Source organism: Anguilla rostrata, chromosome 13 (genome assembly GCF_018555375.3).
Source record: "Anguilla rostrata isolate EN2019 chromosome 13, ASM1855537v3, whole genome shotgun sequence".
NCBI lineage: Eukaryota > Metazoa > Chordata > Actinopteri > Anguilliformes > Anguillidae > Anguilla > Anguilla rostrata.
The window spans coordinates 26,303,084-26,322,749 of record NC_057945.1 but is presented as its reverse complement, the minus strand read 5'-3'; the positions used below and the strand labels follow the sequence as shown (position 1 = coordinate 26,322,749).

The 19,666-nt window shown below is 40.2% G+C and overlaps 1 protein-coding gene across 1 annotated transcript in view; it reads right to left on the bottom strand.

The window, feature by feature from the left end:
* Window positions 1-15,379, bottom strand: part of ptprga (protein tyrosine phosphatase receptor type Ga) — a 196,909-nt gene extending 181,530 nt beyond the window's left edge. Inside the window, exon 1 of the mRNA XM_064304975.1 lies at window positions 14,769-15,379. Coding sequence (XP_064161045.1) covers window positions 14,769-14,856 — 88 coding nt within the window. The 5' untranslated portion in view covers window positions 14,857-15,379. The remainder of the gene's footprint in view (window positions 1-14,768) is intronic.
* Between the last annotated feature and the right edge of the window lie 4,287 nt (window positions 15,380-19,666).

The following is a 19,666-nucleotide window of genomic DNA, read 5'->3' as shown; positions in this document are numbered from 1 at the left end:
GCCATGAGTGATGGCTTATGCCCCTGCCACCCCTGCCAGCTACGCTTGCCACCTGTATTAATATTTGTGTCAAACCATTTTAGCTGCTCGCCATCTCCATGAATAGCCATTACAAATCCATTTGGGCTACATCATTATCAGTTCAGGCTGCAACCAAATCCCATTTTCCCTCTGTGAATTCAATTCCCATCATTGGCACCACAAACCACCGGTAGCCGGCTTTCTCTTCTTCCAGCTCCCCGCGCACCAAAATGAATACGTATAGGCATGCATAATCGCAACACATATACTGTGATCATTACAGCGTTGAAAAGACAACTCCCACCCCCCCAGTGGCAGAGAAGCAGGTCGACAGAGAGGTAGGGGGACAGGAAGGCAGGGGTACGAAAATTAAGCTCATGGTGTCACTGAAAAAATTCCCCTTGAGATATGCGAGACTTGATTTCTCTAGTCACGCATCTCCAGAAGAATCGTACGGCTTGTCAATCACGGCAGGCATCTATGCCATTTAAAATACACCCCAACCCTTTGAAACGCCAGAGCATAACGCCCGTTAATTAAAAAGATTATAATGAGAGTGAATGTGAATTAGGTTGATATAGCAGTGACCCATTACTTAAGCGCCAAAGCTAGTCTAATACCACAGGGCTCTATGACTTTGTTAAGATGAGTAAGGTTGACATGTGTAGCCCTCTTCTTCAAACTGCCATATCTTTTAAGATGAAATGGGTCTATATCTGCCCTCAATTCTAATTGGTAAAACAAAATGTTCCAATTTTTGCACGGGGACGAGCAGGGGACGAAAGGTTTCCATTTTAGAGCACTGAGCTTAATATTGAGCATGCATAACACAAAGCCTTGGGACTCAATACATAACAGCCCATGATAACAGTAACTGTCAATGTCAAAATATACTTCACTTCCATTTACTCTGAGGTATAACCTCTGAAACTGTCTTTTCTTTCTTCTATGAAAGATTTAAATAAATAAATAAATAAAATGCCCCATTAGTCTGAGTATGAGCTGTTCTATGATATGACTATCTTGGTGTGTTCGTTTGGCTAAAATGGACCTTGACTAAACATTGCTACGGCCCTTAAATGCGAACAGAGTGCTGAGGGTCAAGAAATGAGCTGAAAACCTGCTGCTGCAACCCGTTTTTTTATCTTAGTCCTCGTAAAAATCAGGACACATGCTCCATGACTGAATCCCCATCCCAGGACCCCACTTAATTTTGTTTCTACACATTATCTTTTTTTTTTTTGTACTTTCATCGTGTATTCCAGTCCAGCTCCAATGAGCCTACAGTGGTTTTCACATGTACTGTAGATACCTCTGGTCAGTTTTCACAGGATTTTATATTATTTTTTTCTCTCCAGGCATAATGCATGTTTAGCTTAAGTTACTGAGATGTAAATTATAAAACAACATGTTTATTCTGTACAGGGAGGGATTAATAACTGCAAAAATGCTGTATCTTTTTATGTACCGGTGATGATTTTGAGTTGTCATGAAAGGGCAGAATAAATCAGCAACAAATTTGGGAATACCTTACAAGCTTTCCCAATCAGCCCCCACCCATCGGGGTCACAGGCACCTCTTTCCACTCTCATGGCGCTGGAGGGGAACTGCAATTTCTACCCAATTTCAGAACCTTGCCCGGCCTTACAAATAATTCTCTTCTTTATTTGCTCCATGAATGACCATCCTTTTGTGTCCGAGATACAGATGAAGACTGAGGATAAGCCTCAGATGACTGCAGCCTTACAGACAGGGCAGACAATCCGCTACAGACAAGCGGTTTAGAAATGACATTTGTCTGTTTGGATTTATAACCGTTTCTTTGCCCGTTCATCTTAGTAGGAATGTTTATGCCATGAGTTTATGCCAAAAATGAAAAGTATATCATATGTTGGCAAAATTACAAATTCACCATGTCTCTATCAGACCAAGAACAAAAAAAAAAACAAAAGACACAGCAATGCTGGTGTGGGTTCATGACTGACAATATATCCTTGAGCCTCAGTGTGGATCAAAGACACATAAATACCTTCACATAGTTTCACTATCCTTGCAAAAATCAAACAAAGAATGCATCCTGTCCATTATCAATATATAGGACTCATTGTGCATAAGTCCCTAATTACTAGCATGCTTAATACCTGCCCTTAGAATCTGAAGCAACATATGTAGAGTACGCTATTTCACATCAGACAAACATTTCTTGCCAGGTTTAAAGGAGCAACACACTGAGAAATTCAACCTTCTTTAACCACAAATTTTCAAAATCACTGTCCTACTCACATTCTTGTGAATCACAGGCACCCGGAAGTATGTACCACTGCCAAATCACCATGAACAAAACCTAGAATTTTAATAACTGAACCAAGGCAAAATTGATTTTTGTCTTCCCAATGCCATCTGATCTTTTCAAAGTCCTCTTCTAGAATGAAATGAAAACACTTGATTTCATTTTATCAGTGGGAGCGTCCATATCGTTTTCATAAGTGCCTCACAACACCAGCATAAGCATCCACAAATATTCATACTCACCTACATCTGCTACTGGGCCACCAAAGATCACTCAGAAAAACCTCTCTCGGCGACAGCGTCATTGTTCAGAACTAAAAGTAAAACTTAAAGAGCAAGATTTCTGCAGAATTACTTCAGAGTGTAGTCATCATACACAAACCACAAATTCATAATCTCAGAAGACCTTTTTTTTAATTATTGTGGGCCTTGGTCAGCATGACCTTTAAGTAATTCACCTGTCAAAATCCCCAAGAAGTCCTACCTTATTCTCCTGTGCTGACACAGGAGAGACTTGATTTGAGTCAAGACAGAAACCTCGGACTGAAATGTGGGATCTGGGTTCCTTGGCAGCCAGAGAGGATTTCATTTTCCATGCATCCTACCCAGAGAGCTTAGGGCTGCAGTCCCTGCTGTAACAACCTCTGCCCTTTTGGGCTCATGGCTACAGTCCTCACTTTAAGGCAGACAGGAACACTTCCACGTGGCAGGGAGGGTGAAGAATGGATCCCGGGCCTCTTCCTCCACGTTGGCTTGGTCTCACAACAAATAATTACAAAATCATCTGATTTGCAGGCAAAGGTAATCTTTCCCCCCTCTAAAGCAGCTTTTTAAAGATCAGAACAGACCAGCGGTAAGAAAATTTTTCTACTTGCAAGTAAAGCAAAAGAAAGGCAGCTGGTGTAAGCAGACTGCAGATGCCCCAACAACCAGAGCAGTTGCCTTGGTGCAATATGGCAGGGGATATCCCTCATATGACGCTATGCCCAATTACGCACTGCCCTACAGAACTTCAGCAGCAGTCAGCACTGGCACCGTCAAAATTTGTTTTCCAGACGGTAGGGAGTGACACCACCAACCGAGAACCTAACTTCAGGATAACAGTTGTTCATGCAGATACTATACTATTACTATATTCTATTACTCAGTTTCCCTAAGACAAAGGGTTCCACTGCTTCCCTTGCTGACTAATGTGCTGGCATTTCAAATTTTAATGAATATGAACTATATTGGATATCACTTTTCGCTTGCATCAGCTGTGTATCCTTGCACACCGGAATGTGGATTTAATAGCTTAAGATGGGATTCATGTCGCTGTAGCAGTCAACAAACACAGGGAACACCACAACACAAGCAAACAGAGAAATCAACGCTTTCTCCTCTCTCCTTCTCCTTTAGAGTTGTGTCCTCTTACTACATCCTGTACTTCCTTGGTAAGAAGGTCACTGCGCCACATTACTTTCCAGGGGCCAAGGCTTTTGCATCATCATTTGGCCGAGAGCTCACACGCGGAGTGGAAATGTAATGATATTTTGTTAGCAACCGGCCATCTGCCACCATCAGTTCGGCCACATGGACAAGTGCCTCCTCGCAACACAATGTAGCCTTCTTTGTGACGATGATGAATCTTGTACTGTATACCGTGGATGCACACCCACTGCGCAGGGTAAATCGCTGCCCCACAAAGATGTCATGAACTCCCCGAAAATCTCAGCTTATCAGGTATGAGCCAGGCCACACCCCTATAGATCAGACACGGGAAATAAATAAATAAATAAATAAATAAGCATGTCAACAGCTAGCAGAACATCTTCTGTGACATCTTGAACATCCTTGAAACAAAGCAACCCAAGTAGAGAAAAACAAAAGCATGGGCACATCTGTGCAAAGAATAAGACTGGAAGGGTGCTTTTGGCAAGGACGTTCCGTGATCATGGAACCAGAAACCAGGGAAACTGTCTCTCCTGATCTTTGTTAATTGTCTCTAATATGCCCCAGAGTCAAATCTAGGCTGGGACTTCATCCTTGTTTAATGGTAATTAGATTTTTTTTCTTTTTTTTTTGAGCATTCAATGAATGCATGTCAAGATGCTGTCACAGTGTGAGAAGCCTAACAGTGACATGGCCTGAGAGCTAGGGAATATTTCCATAGTCCCAAAGCACAAGACTTGACCTATCTAGAAAACAAATGCATGCCCTTCCCATTCAGAGCACTGTTCTCAGATTGGCATGGGTAAATATTTGCTTCACACAAATGGGAGTGTTTGGTATGCAAATAAATAAAAGCGCCTCTGACATTTTGCCACCAAGCCTATTATCTGCAGTGCAAAATACGGCGAACTCACTGAATGCCCACCCTTGAATGCAGCACATCCATTTAAAACTTTTGAGAAGAAAAAAAACGAGCAAAATCTTGCATACCCAAACAAGAGCTGCCACCCACATGCACCAACACAGAATTTGCCTTTTCAAAAATAGTAGGCTACCTACTGTATGCTATTTCTGTATTCCTTAAAACAGTGACTGCTCATGTCTACTACTTTCTACTACCACAGCAACACAAAAGTTCCTGCGGCACCTGCTATAGTACAACAGGGGAACCATACATCAAAACAATTCTTCACATATATATCTCACACATTGAAGTCAGGCTTGCAGTGCCATCCAGCCACAGTTCTCGTCTGACACTTGTCTTAACAGGTCTGCCTACAGTCGCCATTGTGGCGTTCATCAGCGATGAGACTGCAGATGGAGACTTGGACACTCAAGTGTGACACACGGAACAGGGTGTTGACCCAGCCGTCAGATGGCCTCGCAAGAAAGAGTGGCGGCATTTGCAGTCACGTACGGTCGCGCCTCGCTTCAAAACGCACCTTTCCAGCGCGCCTGCGTGCTTCCTTTTCACTAATGCGTGTGCCAAAGCTAAATGAGGGGGTGGCAGTGGGGGCTGTGGGTGCAGCACCTACAAGTGTTACACACTGTTCCACCTGACTGGATTCCATCGAGTCTGTCCTCTGGTCATCCATCCTGCCGGCTGGTGGGTCTGCGGGAGCCATAGGTGATTAAGTGCAGAGAGATGGCTGTCGCTGCAGCGTAAATCTGATGGAGTTTCAGGTGGAACGCAGAGGATTGTCCCTCTGACAGGGAGTAAGATGAGTGGAACCCTGGGCTCACTCTTCCGGGTCCTCCTTCAACTGTCCACTCTTTTTGGGGGCCCCAACACCACCATGTGCTGACAGCATGGACAAAATATGACACTCCAAGGTAAAAACAAATGGGGGGGGGGGGGGGGGTGCTGGAAAGGAAGGAGTCTGAGACAGCCAGCGACAGGAATGACACCCCACTAGTGACTTAGACAGGAGATCATGCCTTAAAAAGAAACCTGACCTTGAAACGTGAGGGAATTCTCTGTATCTCCACGGTTTTAAATTGACTATATGCCGTGCCATGAGAGCTTTCTGGAAGTTCCTGGTATTCTGGCCACATCAACAGGGCCCAGTACACCTGTTGTCACATGTCAGAGGAAGGAGGATGAGGGGAAAGGCCAAACAATACCATGGGAGGCTGGCCAGAAGGCTTCAGATCGTCACAGCGAATAGCAATGCTCACTGCCGAATTAATTTCACGGTGGTTTATTTGAAAACACCCCACCTGTGCAGAGTTTAATGTGCACTATATTCTGCACTCCCTGCTACACTGATTGTTTTTAATACCCACAGTGCAAGTGTGGATTGATATGAAAACGCGCTGCTGTCAGTTTGGCCTCCAGTTGAGCGCAAAGCTATCGCCGGGTTCCATCACAGTCTGGTTGCCGTGGTCACAGTCTCAAGCTTTCATTCTCTCTCACCTCTCACTTCCACAGTTCTCACTGGATCGCGTCTTACAATTCTGAATAGCATCGGGTATTTTATTAAGGAGAGCCTTTTTATCTGAATGTGCAAAAATAAATAAATCAATAAATAACTTGTGTGCTTTTTTCTCTCCCTCACACTATAAAAATTGAGATACCCTTCCTGCTGAATTAAATCATTAAAAAAAAAGGTTTCACATAAAGATGTTAAGTGCTTTGGGTGACCTGAGGATTGCACATGTTCAGAATCATGGAAAACAATGGTTCTGAAATGCTCAAATGTCATAAGAAAAGGCCACAATATTCAAATACCTGGTTAATTAGAGGTCCTCCACAAGGGGGAATAATGGAAGTTTCCATTGAGAAACCAAACACATTTATTAGCCAAAGGTGGTATGTCAAAAGAATCAATAGGGTACCTATTAAACATTACCAACCTCTGTACTGCTCCACTGCTCAAAATAATACGTTACAGATTTATTCAGTTATAATCTTCGAAATGAGCCTTAACAAGCAAACAATTTTTGTCTCAATACCAGTCAACAGGGAATAGTGAAAATATTTAATAATTTTTTTTTTTTTTTTTTAAAGATTATTAATGGCAGACAAGACATACACTGATCATGTCAAGTTAACATGCTTTAAAACCCTGAGTAAACATTCCATCTCTTTCAAACATGATTACAGGGAAATTGTGATGTGTGTCACCCAGGAGACGTCCCTGACTATATTTTTCCATGAACTGAAAATCTTTTCATATCTTGAGAAGATATACAGGGGGAAAAAACTGACAACCAGGCCCTTGCCTAATTTTCTTCCACAGAACCAAAATTATTTTGAATATTGGCAGCTGGGTAATCGGTTTAGGTCTGAACTTGATTGTACACATTTTCTCCAACTGTTCAATACGGGAGTGACTGATTATCTGACATGTTTTGTGAATGTGCAAAACAAAAGAAAGCCAATTTAGCAGCAGAGAGCAAGAGCATTAGAGTTGAAACGGCCTCCCAGAAGTAAGACAAATTGGGCGCTGCTGCAGAATCCGCAGTCCGTATTCCAATCTCTCCAAAGAGGAAGTGTCTCCCAAGCATTAAAGTGGAAAAACCAACGCCACTGCGAGAATTTAATGAGGAGACTCTTGTTCTCTCTGGCCTGCCGATGACTGTGTGACAGCAACGCTTCTTGGCGTGTGGGTGTTTTTTTCCTCTCCTTGGAAAATGAAGCAGAGATCAGAGTAACAACCAGCCATACTCCTTCATTCACCCTAATGCACCAAACAGCTTCCGTGAAAACTATACATAGTATTTCTCTAGTCTGTTCAGTTATTGGGATCACTTTCCTTCTTTTCAGTCTTATTATTTTTCTGCACAAAAAACAAACAGCGTCTTCCAGGCAAGCCTTTCTAACATGGGGGAATTAAATTCCTTTTGTTTCAGGAGCTTTTTCACAACTCATCTAAAATGTAGGAATACATCAACACCACAATGTGTGATCTGTTCATAAATAATAATAAAAAAGACTTAAAACGAAAGAAAAATGTCTTGCGTAACCTTCATAACCCTTACCTGCATGCACTTCAAGTGGATCTAGTCTTTCAAAATAAGAAGACTATGGTCAAGGCCAACAAGTTCTTCACACATTTGTAAACATTTCATTCATTTGGGTGAAAACTGCCAACTGGTAACAGGGGAGCAATTACTGCCTTTAATATGACTAATCTGTGTCCACGTAACAGCACCGTATCCATAAACACTGAGAGAACACACTAACAATAGGAAGAACAAAACAGAAACTATGATGTCTGGATCAAGGGAGCCCAACTCGCTTTAACTAAAATACAAAGGAAGGAGTAGCTTTACTGTACTTTGGATCTATGCAATTGTTAAATAATATGAGCTCAGAAAGCATAAGGACCAATTCAGAAACAATGGGAGCCGGGCCAACTGCTGTGCCACTGGCACCAAATGGCGCACTGGAATTGTTTCCATACCTCAGATCCTGGAAACCTTTGAGAGAGACACTTGGATCATTAAAAGTCATCCAAGCATTTTTACAGTAAGCATAGTTTCTGGGTGGTTTATCCCCTTTTCGAACAGTCCTATGGAGCAAATCCATTTGTCCCTTAAAAGGGAGAAATAATACGATAACCACCAGTCTAGGGTAAGCATACCGAAGCATTCTACAGTGTGTATGGCAACAACAAATAATTCAAAGAAAAATCCAACAGTGGAAAAATAAGTATGTCCTTTACACTAAACACACCCTCTAGTGGCAGTTACAATGGTACCCCAAACATCAGAACATCAGAAGAAAACATAAACAGTGCTTATTAATATATAACAAGTACAACACTGTACATTATGAGAAGCTCATGATATTTTATCTTGGATATTCCTCTGAATCTCAGTCCTTTCATATAGCCTATATTTTTTTTGTTGTTGTTTGCAACACAGTTAATCACATCTCTCTCTCTCATATGCACGCTGATAACGCAGCGTGCATATGTATTTTTTTATAGTTCATTTTATACTTCTTTGGAAAATAAATAAATAGATACATAAATTAATTAATTTATTAATCAATCAATCAAATATTTCCCAATGTGCATAATATCAATGCAAAGTGTGTTTTCAGAGACACTCTAGGCCCACTGCCTGTCATTCTCCACTTGAGCTTAATGTAAAACTTCAAGCACTCAACTGAGAAAAATACTGTAACAAGAAATATACAAAAGTATCAAACTGCATATTACAACTCAACACAGTAGATTCACTGACCATACAATTCTCTCCTTTTTATGATTTTCACCCTGCATGTAACAGTTTTGATTTTGGTTAAGTTGCTTAAATGCATGTTAACCAACAATTTCCTGTGCCCACCTTGGATATCTTGGATATTGTTGCAAACACTGCCTTAAAAGAAATGCCAACAGTCCAAGAGATATTGCTAAAAAAAAAGTTATGAAATAAATGGTTTTTACAATATTCCATTTCACAACCGAAAGAAACAAGAGTGTAGACAATGTGCATGCTATGGTTTATTTGCCATCTGTTGGTCAAGGTATCTCGCTTGTTAAGGGTGAACCCACAATGCATTGCATGGAATTTGTGTCATAGTTACAACCACAACAAAACAAAACAAACAAAAAAAATTTGAGCACTGTGCAGTCCGTTCGTCTGTAAGAGACTGGTTGTTAAATAGAAACCAATCTGGTCTTGATTGCATTTACGAATAAGCTCCTGACTACATTTGTAATTTGATAAATTCAAAACCAGCACCGGTCTAGACTTTAACTTTAAGGACACTGCCCAATCTTCTTTCTGACAGAAGAAACTAAAGGCTTAGCAGGGCAATGGATCAGGTCCTGTCACAATCATAAAATGAACAGTATTCAAGCTGATGATCAGGATGAAAAGGAGTGTTCTGAAACGTCGCTTATTGAAAAGAGGTAGGTGGGGAATATCTGGCTCTCTCCACAGAATTCCTCACATATCCCTTCAGTAAATTCACTGCCCGCCCCTGCTCAGGCTAGTATCTATGGTTCCTCAGCAGGAGGGGGTGGGAGGTGTGGAGTGTGGGTGGTCCAAAAGAGACAGCACAGCAATAAAGGCAAACAATGCATCAATCTAAAAGCATAACCTGACAAAAATAAAGATATTCAATATTCCTATTTTATTCCAATATGTATGCCTTTGTTTTATCATTATTTTTTTCAGTAATATTTTTAAGTAGCTGATGGGAGGAGGAACCATGCAAGTATGTGCTTTTTTATCATTTTGATGGTACCTTTCACAATCGCAGAATGCAGGTTTGAACAAAAGAGCTGTGATTTCATTCTGGAGAGAGGAAGAGCAAGGTTTTAGGTACGCGGAAGAGCATTGACACTTCTCTTTGGACAAGCAGCCCTTGATGTGTTCTCTGTTTATTCTGCCCTTCCATTTATTCTCCTGCGTGTCTGTGGCATCTGATAGTGGGCCTCCAGAGTCAGGGCCGACACACTGTCAGATGAAGCACTTTAACAGCATCCCATCCTCCCAACTGACATCCTCTTTAGCAGAGAAACTCCAGCAGCTGTCACAAGGGGCCGGAGTTTGCCCCGCTTTCCGCCTCCGACAGAGCGCAGCGGGCATCGCTGCCACGCCGTCCTGTCCTCCTCATTACACGGCCCGCACGCTGCCAGGGCCTGCCGGTGTGTGTGTGTGTTGGGGGGGGGGGATGGGACAGCGTGAAAGGGGGTGGGGTTCGTGGAATGTTGAGTTGAGTCATCTACAGCACATTTACCAGTCTCTGCTCCCCCAGCCCCTCCCTTCCACCCCCCACTAAAAAAAGAGCTTCGTCTGATAACAGCGCCAGGGCGTGCTTCCACTTCAGAGGATCTGGTCACCCCTGATTACTGCCCCCGATTCAGCTACAGGGAAGTGGGTGGGGTGGGTTGGGGGGTTGTCACGCTGTGCCTTTCTGTCTTACAGCGCCATTCAAAGGGCCAACAGCATTAGCGCTAAACATCTTCAATTAATAGCTGTCTTCTTTAATCCTCGATCGTGGGCTAACGGAGGGTCTGTATCTAACGGCATGAAATTTGCTACTCGCAGAGGGGCCAGACAGGAAGCCAAACTGACGCTCATGCAAAAAATTGAACTGGCGCTCAAAAAAGTAAATAATAATTGGAGGGAGCCAAGGGCAGACTGGAGTCTGAATTCTAAAACCTTTGAGAGAATAATGGGAAACTCCCACCCTTCCTATAGAAAATAATAAAACATACATTGTTTGGGTGTTCCTGAGCTGAAACAATGAAACAGCCACATGAGGGAACACTGTTGAATGAAGCCAATTATACAACACTCCATTAAACTTAAAAGCAACGACAGGGCAAAGGAAAACACAGTTTCCAATCTTCTGAGCACAGCCAACATTTATCTGTTTCCTGGGAACATACTTGCATAGCCTCTGAGCAAATACTGCTAAAAGTTATTTAAGGCAGCAGGAAGAAGACATGGACGACCACAACACCAGCAAAATAAATGCACAAATTTCTCAGCTACAGACAGAACCTGCTTTCTCCCTCAAAATGCACAGTGTATTTTACACAACATAACGGAAGCTTCAGAGCGGTCACACACAGCCTTTGGTACATCAAACAGCTCCATTCGAAAATCACCAGGCAGGCACATGCACCTCGTAACCCGCACAGTTAACTCCCCGGATCAAAATATCTTTTTAATCAATCTATTAGGATGCTCGCTGACGACGACAGGCCCAGTGACTGATAAAGAGACCTTGCGGACATTATAGCTGCTTTGGTCCTGCATTAGACAGATAATGGCTTGTGCTCAGATGATGATGATGATGATAATGTTGTTACTGGGGCCAAGAGCACATCCAATCGCCCAAAATGCCAAGCCTGATGGTTGCACACCAGGGATTTAAAATTTCAGCTCTCGCTCAAAATGGATATTAAACATGTTATCTTATTGGATTAAATTCACAAAAGCCATTCTACCTCACCAGAAGGAGGGGAAAAAAGATTTGCCAGCCTATGCATTTTCTGTAGTGCTACAATAGCTATCTCATTTTCTAGAGAATACAGCGTATTAGTTATATTACCAAAAAAGGCAATCTTTTACTATTGTCACCTGCGATTATGCCCGGAAATAGAAAATGCAATTTGTCAAATTGTTAACTCTGTGGCTGCCCTACAGGGTTCAGAGACTGCATCAAGCTCAGAGGAGCTGTGTGGCGTGAGATGCCTAGATTGATGCTCAGCAATTTTATATTACCACCAGATGTTTCAAGGTTTCAGTGCAGAGTCAGCAGACTGGCCATTGTCAGACAAAGAAGAGGCTAGACACTTGTTTGCAATAGCCAAGCAGGAATGGACCCACTACAATAAAATGGCAATGGTCTCCATTTTTTACCAGCCCTTCTGTTGTTGCTGCAGCAGTGGCCAGTTTTCTGAAACGTCTATGCAGACCGACTAGCCACACAACACAACACAACATCCAAAGGGCTATGACCACTACAGGTCTCCCAATCTACCTCTCCATCGCCTTCCCAAATGCTACATACTCTGACACCATGGCATCATCCAGGGATGAGGAGTGGGCTGGACACGGATGAGGACATCAATATGACAATAAGTCCTTTACTGCAGCATCTGCCCTTCAGTTTTACTGCGTCTTACATTTACAAAGACAACTCTTTTAACAAGAGTTAGACATCGATAAACAGACATTAAATAACTGACTCATCACCCAAAAAATGAATTTCACACACACACACACACACACATATATATATAATATATATATAAGCTTTTTTATTATAAAACACACCTTTCAAATTCACACCTTGCCAAGACAGAATGAGGAATGAAAACTGGAAGATGAGGAGTTACATTAGAACTAGGATCAACTGCTGAAAGGCAAGATTATAAAAATAAAAAATAACTTAATAGTAACATGAATAATTTTTCCTAAACATAAACGGTACAAATAGTATAGCCTAATAAAAAAAGGAGAAGAATCCCTATGGTCTACTGAATTTTGTTTCTTTTGTCAATTCATACACGAAGTGAAATGCAGATGCCATTAGTTGTGCAATGTAACTCTTTCTAATCACATGCTAGTTTTAAGAAAGGCTAGGCTTTCCCCTTAACGAATTGTAAATTAAGAATTTGAAAATGTGTCCAACTGAGATGATCCAGCCTGTCTTCCATAACTTGTGTTGCACCATATAGCCATTACTAAACAAAACGACAGCGGGTGTTAATTTAAAATAAGCTGTTTAATCGGCAGTATATGAGTGATGCATCAACGTAAGATACACAAACGACATATACTGAAAAACTCGATTTAGCCACTTTTTTGTAAAGTTAACGAAGACTTTTTACATCATTTCTATTTTCTATCAGATCGCGAGGCAGCCTGAGGGAGGCTACCCGATTTTGTGTTCTCTTCCCCGGCAGCGCCCCCAAAATGTAATTATTTCAGTTTCTGAGAAAGTGGTTCCAGAGATATGGCTGAAATCGAGAAGAAATCAATATAAAGATGATGAATGTTTATTTTACATCGCGGCAGTCTCAAATAAGTCTCCTCAAGTATTTCAACGCAAACACCACTTGATTTACTGTAAAAATGTATGCTTTGCTAAAGTTTGCGTTACAAGAGGCTACAGTTTACGTCTTTGATTTTTATGAGTTATTAGCCACCCACATAAAATATCGCAGAGACTGTACAGCATACCACTACCTAACAACTGATGCAGTTTTGTATCACACGCGCAGTCACATTAAATGACTGCATATAACCTAAGTAGACGATGACTGCAATAATTAGGAGCCTATAATTCTACTTTGGTTTTACTAAAGCATTTGCGCTTAGTATCGTACAGATAACCACGTCCACTTGGTTCACTTCTTCCTCACAGGCAAGTAACTTCATGCAAGATAGCTACTTCTTTAACCGCTGTCGTGGTCATAATCTCAGTTGAAAACAAATTTTAAAAAATCCATTGTGCCTCTCATCCAAGGTCATAAAAATAACAACAAAACAAGTATCCATGTCCAGTTTAGTTTAGTTTTTCTTTCCTTCTCTGCACGCAAAATTAATTCACCTTACTGAAGATAGACAGCCTATCCGTCATAACGTCCCTTCAAAACAGAGTACCGCGAGTGAGATTGTTTGTCCGCGTGTCCTATTGCTACACTAGTAATAGGCTGGCTAACGAATCCAGCTCGTTTTCCCCCTCTTATTTGCTTGGCTACCGCTTAAGACAGCACTGCACCAAAACAAACGACTATTACTGACATTTTTAAAGGGAGAAATGTCCAGAATGTTTGCTTATTTTTCACCTTCTCTGGGAACATATTTCCGATTCGATTAAACGGATGTCTTCTGCAAACCCGAAATTACAAATGCTTAACTTAAGCGACTGAAGACAGAGGCTAAAGCAAGCGGTAACATTCAGTAACTTAGGCTAGTCCACTGTACCTGTACATCACTTTTTGTGCGAATGTACAGTAGCGTTGAAAACGCTAGCGGACAAATTGGTCACCAAACAATCCAATGTCAGCGCTGATAACAAGTTTATGTGGCACCTAATCTAGGCTAGTAAAATCACACCCTATAATGCAGGCTAAACTAACGGTTTAGTGAACAGCCTATATGACACTGCTGACTCGCTGCACTATTTCTCTAAGACTGCAACGTTACAGGTAGGGAGCTTTATATTTAGCGACGAATGTACTAAGTATTTTAGTCTAACTGATCAAATTGACTATTTCTACATTTGCGTCAGCTTTGTGTGATCAATATTCAATAACCTATAGTCTACGGTGCTTTGCGGATTGTGATTTAATTCAACATTCCAGTGAAGAAACGTAGTTTGCTTGGACGCGTAATTATGTAGCTACATACACGTCCCCACATACGTGTCTTGCCTTTATTGTAACGTTACTAGGCTATTTTCTGTTTTCCACTTGTGGTCCAATTTAACTTCGGCGATTATGAATGTCCATCGCCATCAACTGTTTATGAAGTAATGTTAAAGCAAGATAACTTTTACCTTTTCTTTCTTTTTTGAGAAAGTAAATATAAGAATAAAAACTTACCAGGGTGACAGTCGGCCCAAAAAAGCACGAATGCTGACAAAATCAACGAGAAGATCCACCAACAACACGATTCCAGTAGCCTCCGCATGTCACAATGCACATCGAGAGCAAAAAAGAAAATTGTTAACAGTTATCCGTCTTAAATTTTGAATTAGAAGCTTCAACAATGGAAATAAATTCAAGTCGAACGAATTTGCGACGCAAACCGCAGAGCCAATGTGACTTGCTGCCGCTACAAATTCGGGCTTCTGTTTCTGTTTATGAAGTTAAGACGGAAATAATACAGGTTTTAGTGTTCTTTCTCAAAAAATCTCCTTCATGCAAACCGCTTCATCATACTTCCAGAGCAAAGCATGACGAGGGCACCGGTCAAGCCCTATCAGTTCATTTATCAAGGGAGGGAAAGGGACTGGGGAATCTAGTAGTAGTAGTCCATGCAGCGGGAAGCCGCAGCGGGTCTTGCGAAAACAGAAAGGGAATAGTTGGAGCCGCTCTGGAAGCTTTCCATCCTTCCATCCAGGAAGTAGCATGTGAGCCCGGGTCTGGCAGAGACTTTAAAACAGGCTTGGGAGAAAAAAGGCGAGGGAGCGGGAGGGAGAGTCCAGGCATACGCCTCTGGATCCTAGCGCCGTTGTTTGTTGTTAGTTCCGCTAGACTATAGCATACGTGGTGGGCTACTAGTAGGTTATCTCATATCATCTCGCCCTTCCTGTGGAATGTGTTACCCGATGTATTGTTTGTGAATTTAAACAAGTGAGCATAGTATTAGTTTGCCTGGTTTATGGGATAGCCTACATTAATGTTCTGAGGTTTTGAAGTCGGAGCATTGCGGTGAATAGCATCCTTTAGGCTACGTAGCCTACTCGTTTTTACGTCTATGTGGATTTCAGTGTGATTAACTATTGCAATGTCATTTCGCCTTTTACAGAACATTGATTAGGCTACTACATAAAGAATATAATCAATGATACTACATTGAGCTAATTCCTTTCCTTCCATTTTAAGCATTGAGCAATGCACTGCTATCACGTATATTATAACAATTTCCAGGAAACTTATATGCCTGTTACTCCTCAGAGCTTGTTTAGGGGAAACCAACCTATTTTAAATCAATATTTATATACGCCATAGGTGAGAACTGGAAACAAAAGTCTGATGAAACAGTGGTAAAAAGAGTCACTAGTCCTTGCTTTGAAATACAGACCATATTTATAAACATGCCTACAGCATGTTTAAAACTAGCACCCCAGTCTGCATGCAGTGTAGGAACTACAGCAGTGTATATATACATTTTCAGGATGATATTCAAGAGGTGAGGAGAGGACAACATAATCTGGCAGGTGCCACTTGATTTTGGCATTGCTGTATTTCAGTTTAGAAGTAGTACTTCCAGGTAATAATAACTTACAGTTCTCAAGTCAACTGTGCTTGTGATAAGCCGTGTGTCAAAATATTTCTGTTTGGTTATCATATAGGCTAGGTGGATGTGTTTCATATGTTGTGGCAGTTAGTTGAGAGTGCATTGGCACTGCTGTGTTGATTCCTGAGCTTGTTGTGTATACAGTATGTCAGTGTTAATTACTGATACGCAGCACACTCAACTGTTAGTGGAGATAATTTAAAGCACCAGTACAATTTCCGAAAAGTTTTAGCATGTGACCATCTGGGTTGTCAAACTGAATTTGAGCTGTTATCCTTCAGGTGTCACTATGGGTACTCAAAGTTCAGAAATTGTTTGGCAACCAGCAAAGACACGTGACTAATTTATTCTGTTAGGTACTTATTATGATGTGTACATAGCAGTGAAACAATAAAATAACACTGCTACAGGATTTTTTGGAGGAAGTGGAACATGGACCCACAAACATGAAGATGCATTTCTTTCAATGACAGAGTAAAAATAATATCTTGCTGGTGTACCCTACGTGGCGTATCAACAAATTTTATTTTACTTGCAAGTATATTTAGACCATGCAGCAAAGCTCGAAAAACATACAAGATGACCACCCAAGATTTTCTTTGGGCCCTACTTACAGTCAATACATACCCATGTCAAACCTAGTTTCCATGTGCAGAAATAATTTTCCATTATATGAGCTATGGAACGTATAAGTGTATAGTGACAATGTGGAGCAATGTTTAGGGTACTAGGCTTGCAATCTGGTTTGATTCCCAAGGGGGACTTTCCCATGGGCTCAAATACAAAATACATAATCCTACTAGATTCCAGAAACATCTATCTGAAATATATAATGTCTGAAATAGAGATTGCAAGTTATGTAAGTAAATCTAGATGCAGGTGCATAAATAAATAACAAAATAATAATTCTATAATAAGTGTGGCTAAGAGACAAATGGTAAAGTCTCATTAAATCTAAAAATCACACCAGTTCAGGTTGTGCAATTTAAACAACTGTTGTTTCTTAGGGAGCATAAAGAGTTAGTTTCCATTAATGCACATCCATACATCGCCAATCATTTCACTCACAATCTCTCTTCATAACTATGAAGTGGCATCACCTCACCCTTTAACGTGGATTGTCTTTATTACATCAGAATGCATTATGCATTTAAAATCTGATATGAATTTGAGGATTTTCCCAACTATTTACACTGAACTATAGGTAGAGTGGACATCTTTTTAAAAACGCTGCCGTGTGGGTGGACTTTTGGTTTTAAATAAATCAGTCGTGTATAGATGTTGGAACATTAGTCTGTCTGACACCTGTAAGATGGTCTATCAATATTGTATTTTCCAATCAACTTCTCAGAGTGAATTCAGAAACAAATAATTAATATCATTTATAACAATATATATTCATAGAAATGACGTGTGGCAGTGAAAACTTTTCTCCTGACAGCCAATTCATAACTCACATAAAAATCAACATAAACATTGCAGCTGCCAGCACAGCCCTGCTTATTAAATAAATAATGTTTATTCATTCTTTTAAATTACGTGCTAGAGGTTCAAAGTAATTTTGTAAGTCTTTTTAATTGCAAAATATTATTTTCTGTAGGTTTATAAATTGAAGAAAATAGTAAAGCATTTGTTGTAATAATTTGTAGTAAAAATATTCCTAAATATATCTCAAAACTTGAGTCTTGTAGAGGTTTGACAGTTATCTCAATTGTCAGCAAATGGAACTGAAAAACCAGGTTGAAAAAGTTGAAAAATACAAGCCTAATAATAATAAGAACTGCCACCCTACATTCCTTATATTTAAATTTTTTTTTTTTTTTAGAAAACTGTAATAGAAATGAACTGTACTAAATAAATAACCGTTGTTTCAGTATAGCTTCTGTGTTCAATAAAAGGTCTTGCATTTAAATTGTGTTATATCTGCATCAGAGTTCTAATTATATTTCAGATTGTTTCACATTGTGGCACAGTGGCCATTAATATGCTTTCAGTCTAATTATGTACATTTATTGCACATGAACACCAGATGAAAGGAACTATTAATTACAGATAAACAACAAAAACCTTTTTCCAATGGCTCCCAACATAAACATCTGCAATTTTATGTTTTAATTGTCCAAGCTAGAACAATTTGTATCCTAGTTACTTACTTAAAATGACTGTTGCCATTAGTTCACATTTAAACAACTCAGGCATTTGCCACCCTAGAAAGATGCAAATTAATTGTTACACCAAATTATTACTTTAACATGACACTGACAGTGTATAAATAGATACACTCACAATTTATGATCATGACTACAGCCATTAGTAGTTTTAAAGTGATAATATTGTTATACAACTGCTTAAATATGAATTGACCAAAATAAAAGCGACTGAAAGTCCTAAGACCAGTTTCACAGACAGATATTAAGCTTAGTCCTGGACTAAACTGAGTTTTATATGGGGAATCTCCATTCAAAGTAAAATTTAGTCTAGGACTAGGCTTAATCTGTGTCTGTGAAATGAACCCCTAATGTTAGGATCAATTATATATTGTAAAATTAACTTCTTAATTGGAAAGTTATACACTTTTTCTCTGGCAGAAGATGGCATTAAATTGAATTGCATTATTAATTTGAATAGTAGGTCTAAACTTTATTCCGAGAAATTTAGAGGGTAATCACTGTGTAATCCTTTACCCATTGGGACTGGTGAATATTTAGTGAAATAGTAAAGGTTTACCTTTCTCACAGCACAGTAACAGCATCTCACCCAGGATCTGAACATTGAAAAAATCCAGTCTCCTAACCACTGTGCCACACAGCTGGTGTTTCCCTATGAGTGATGGTCTGTCTCCTATTTGACTTTGCTCATTCATTTACCTTATAGTCTGTGCGTGCCACTTTGCAGTATGATAAGATAATCTTGTGCTTACCAGTAAGGGACAACCTTTATAAAATGATACATTTAGTATTCTGAAACAATATACAGCTATAAATAGTCACCATCATCCCCTCTCCCTCAAAGTGCAAAAGGAGTTTATTAACAGCAGTTACCAATATCACCTGGACCAACCATCATGCCACATAAAATTTTTACAACATTGTCTATTCCCAACCTTACAAATCGCATTGTACGACAAGCCTGATTCTTAATAGAAAAATGAGTATTTAAATAAATATATAATATTGCAAACCCAAACCTTAGCAATAGCATTTTTTTTTTTTTGCTGAAAGGTCTGCATCCCTGTTATTCAAATCACGATCCTGGATTTGAGGGCCAGACTTGAGTATCCATGGTGTAGATCCACCATCTCATATCAATAACCATCTTTACTCACAGGTAAACTGATTGAATTTCCTAGAGGAATGTATGACTGATGATCGTGCTTCTCAATAAAGAATAGTAACACTTAAAGTAGAAAGTTAATCGGTGTCAACACGGAAATGTCTAAGTTTAACTACAAGACGAGCAGTCTGGTTCTTGTAGTCAT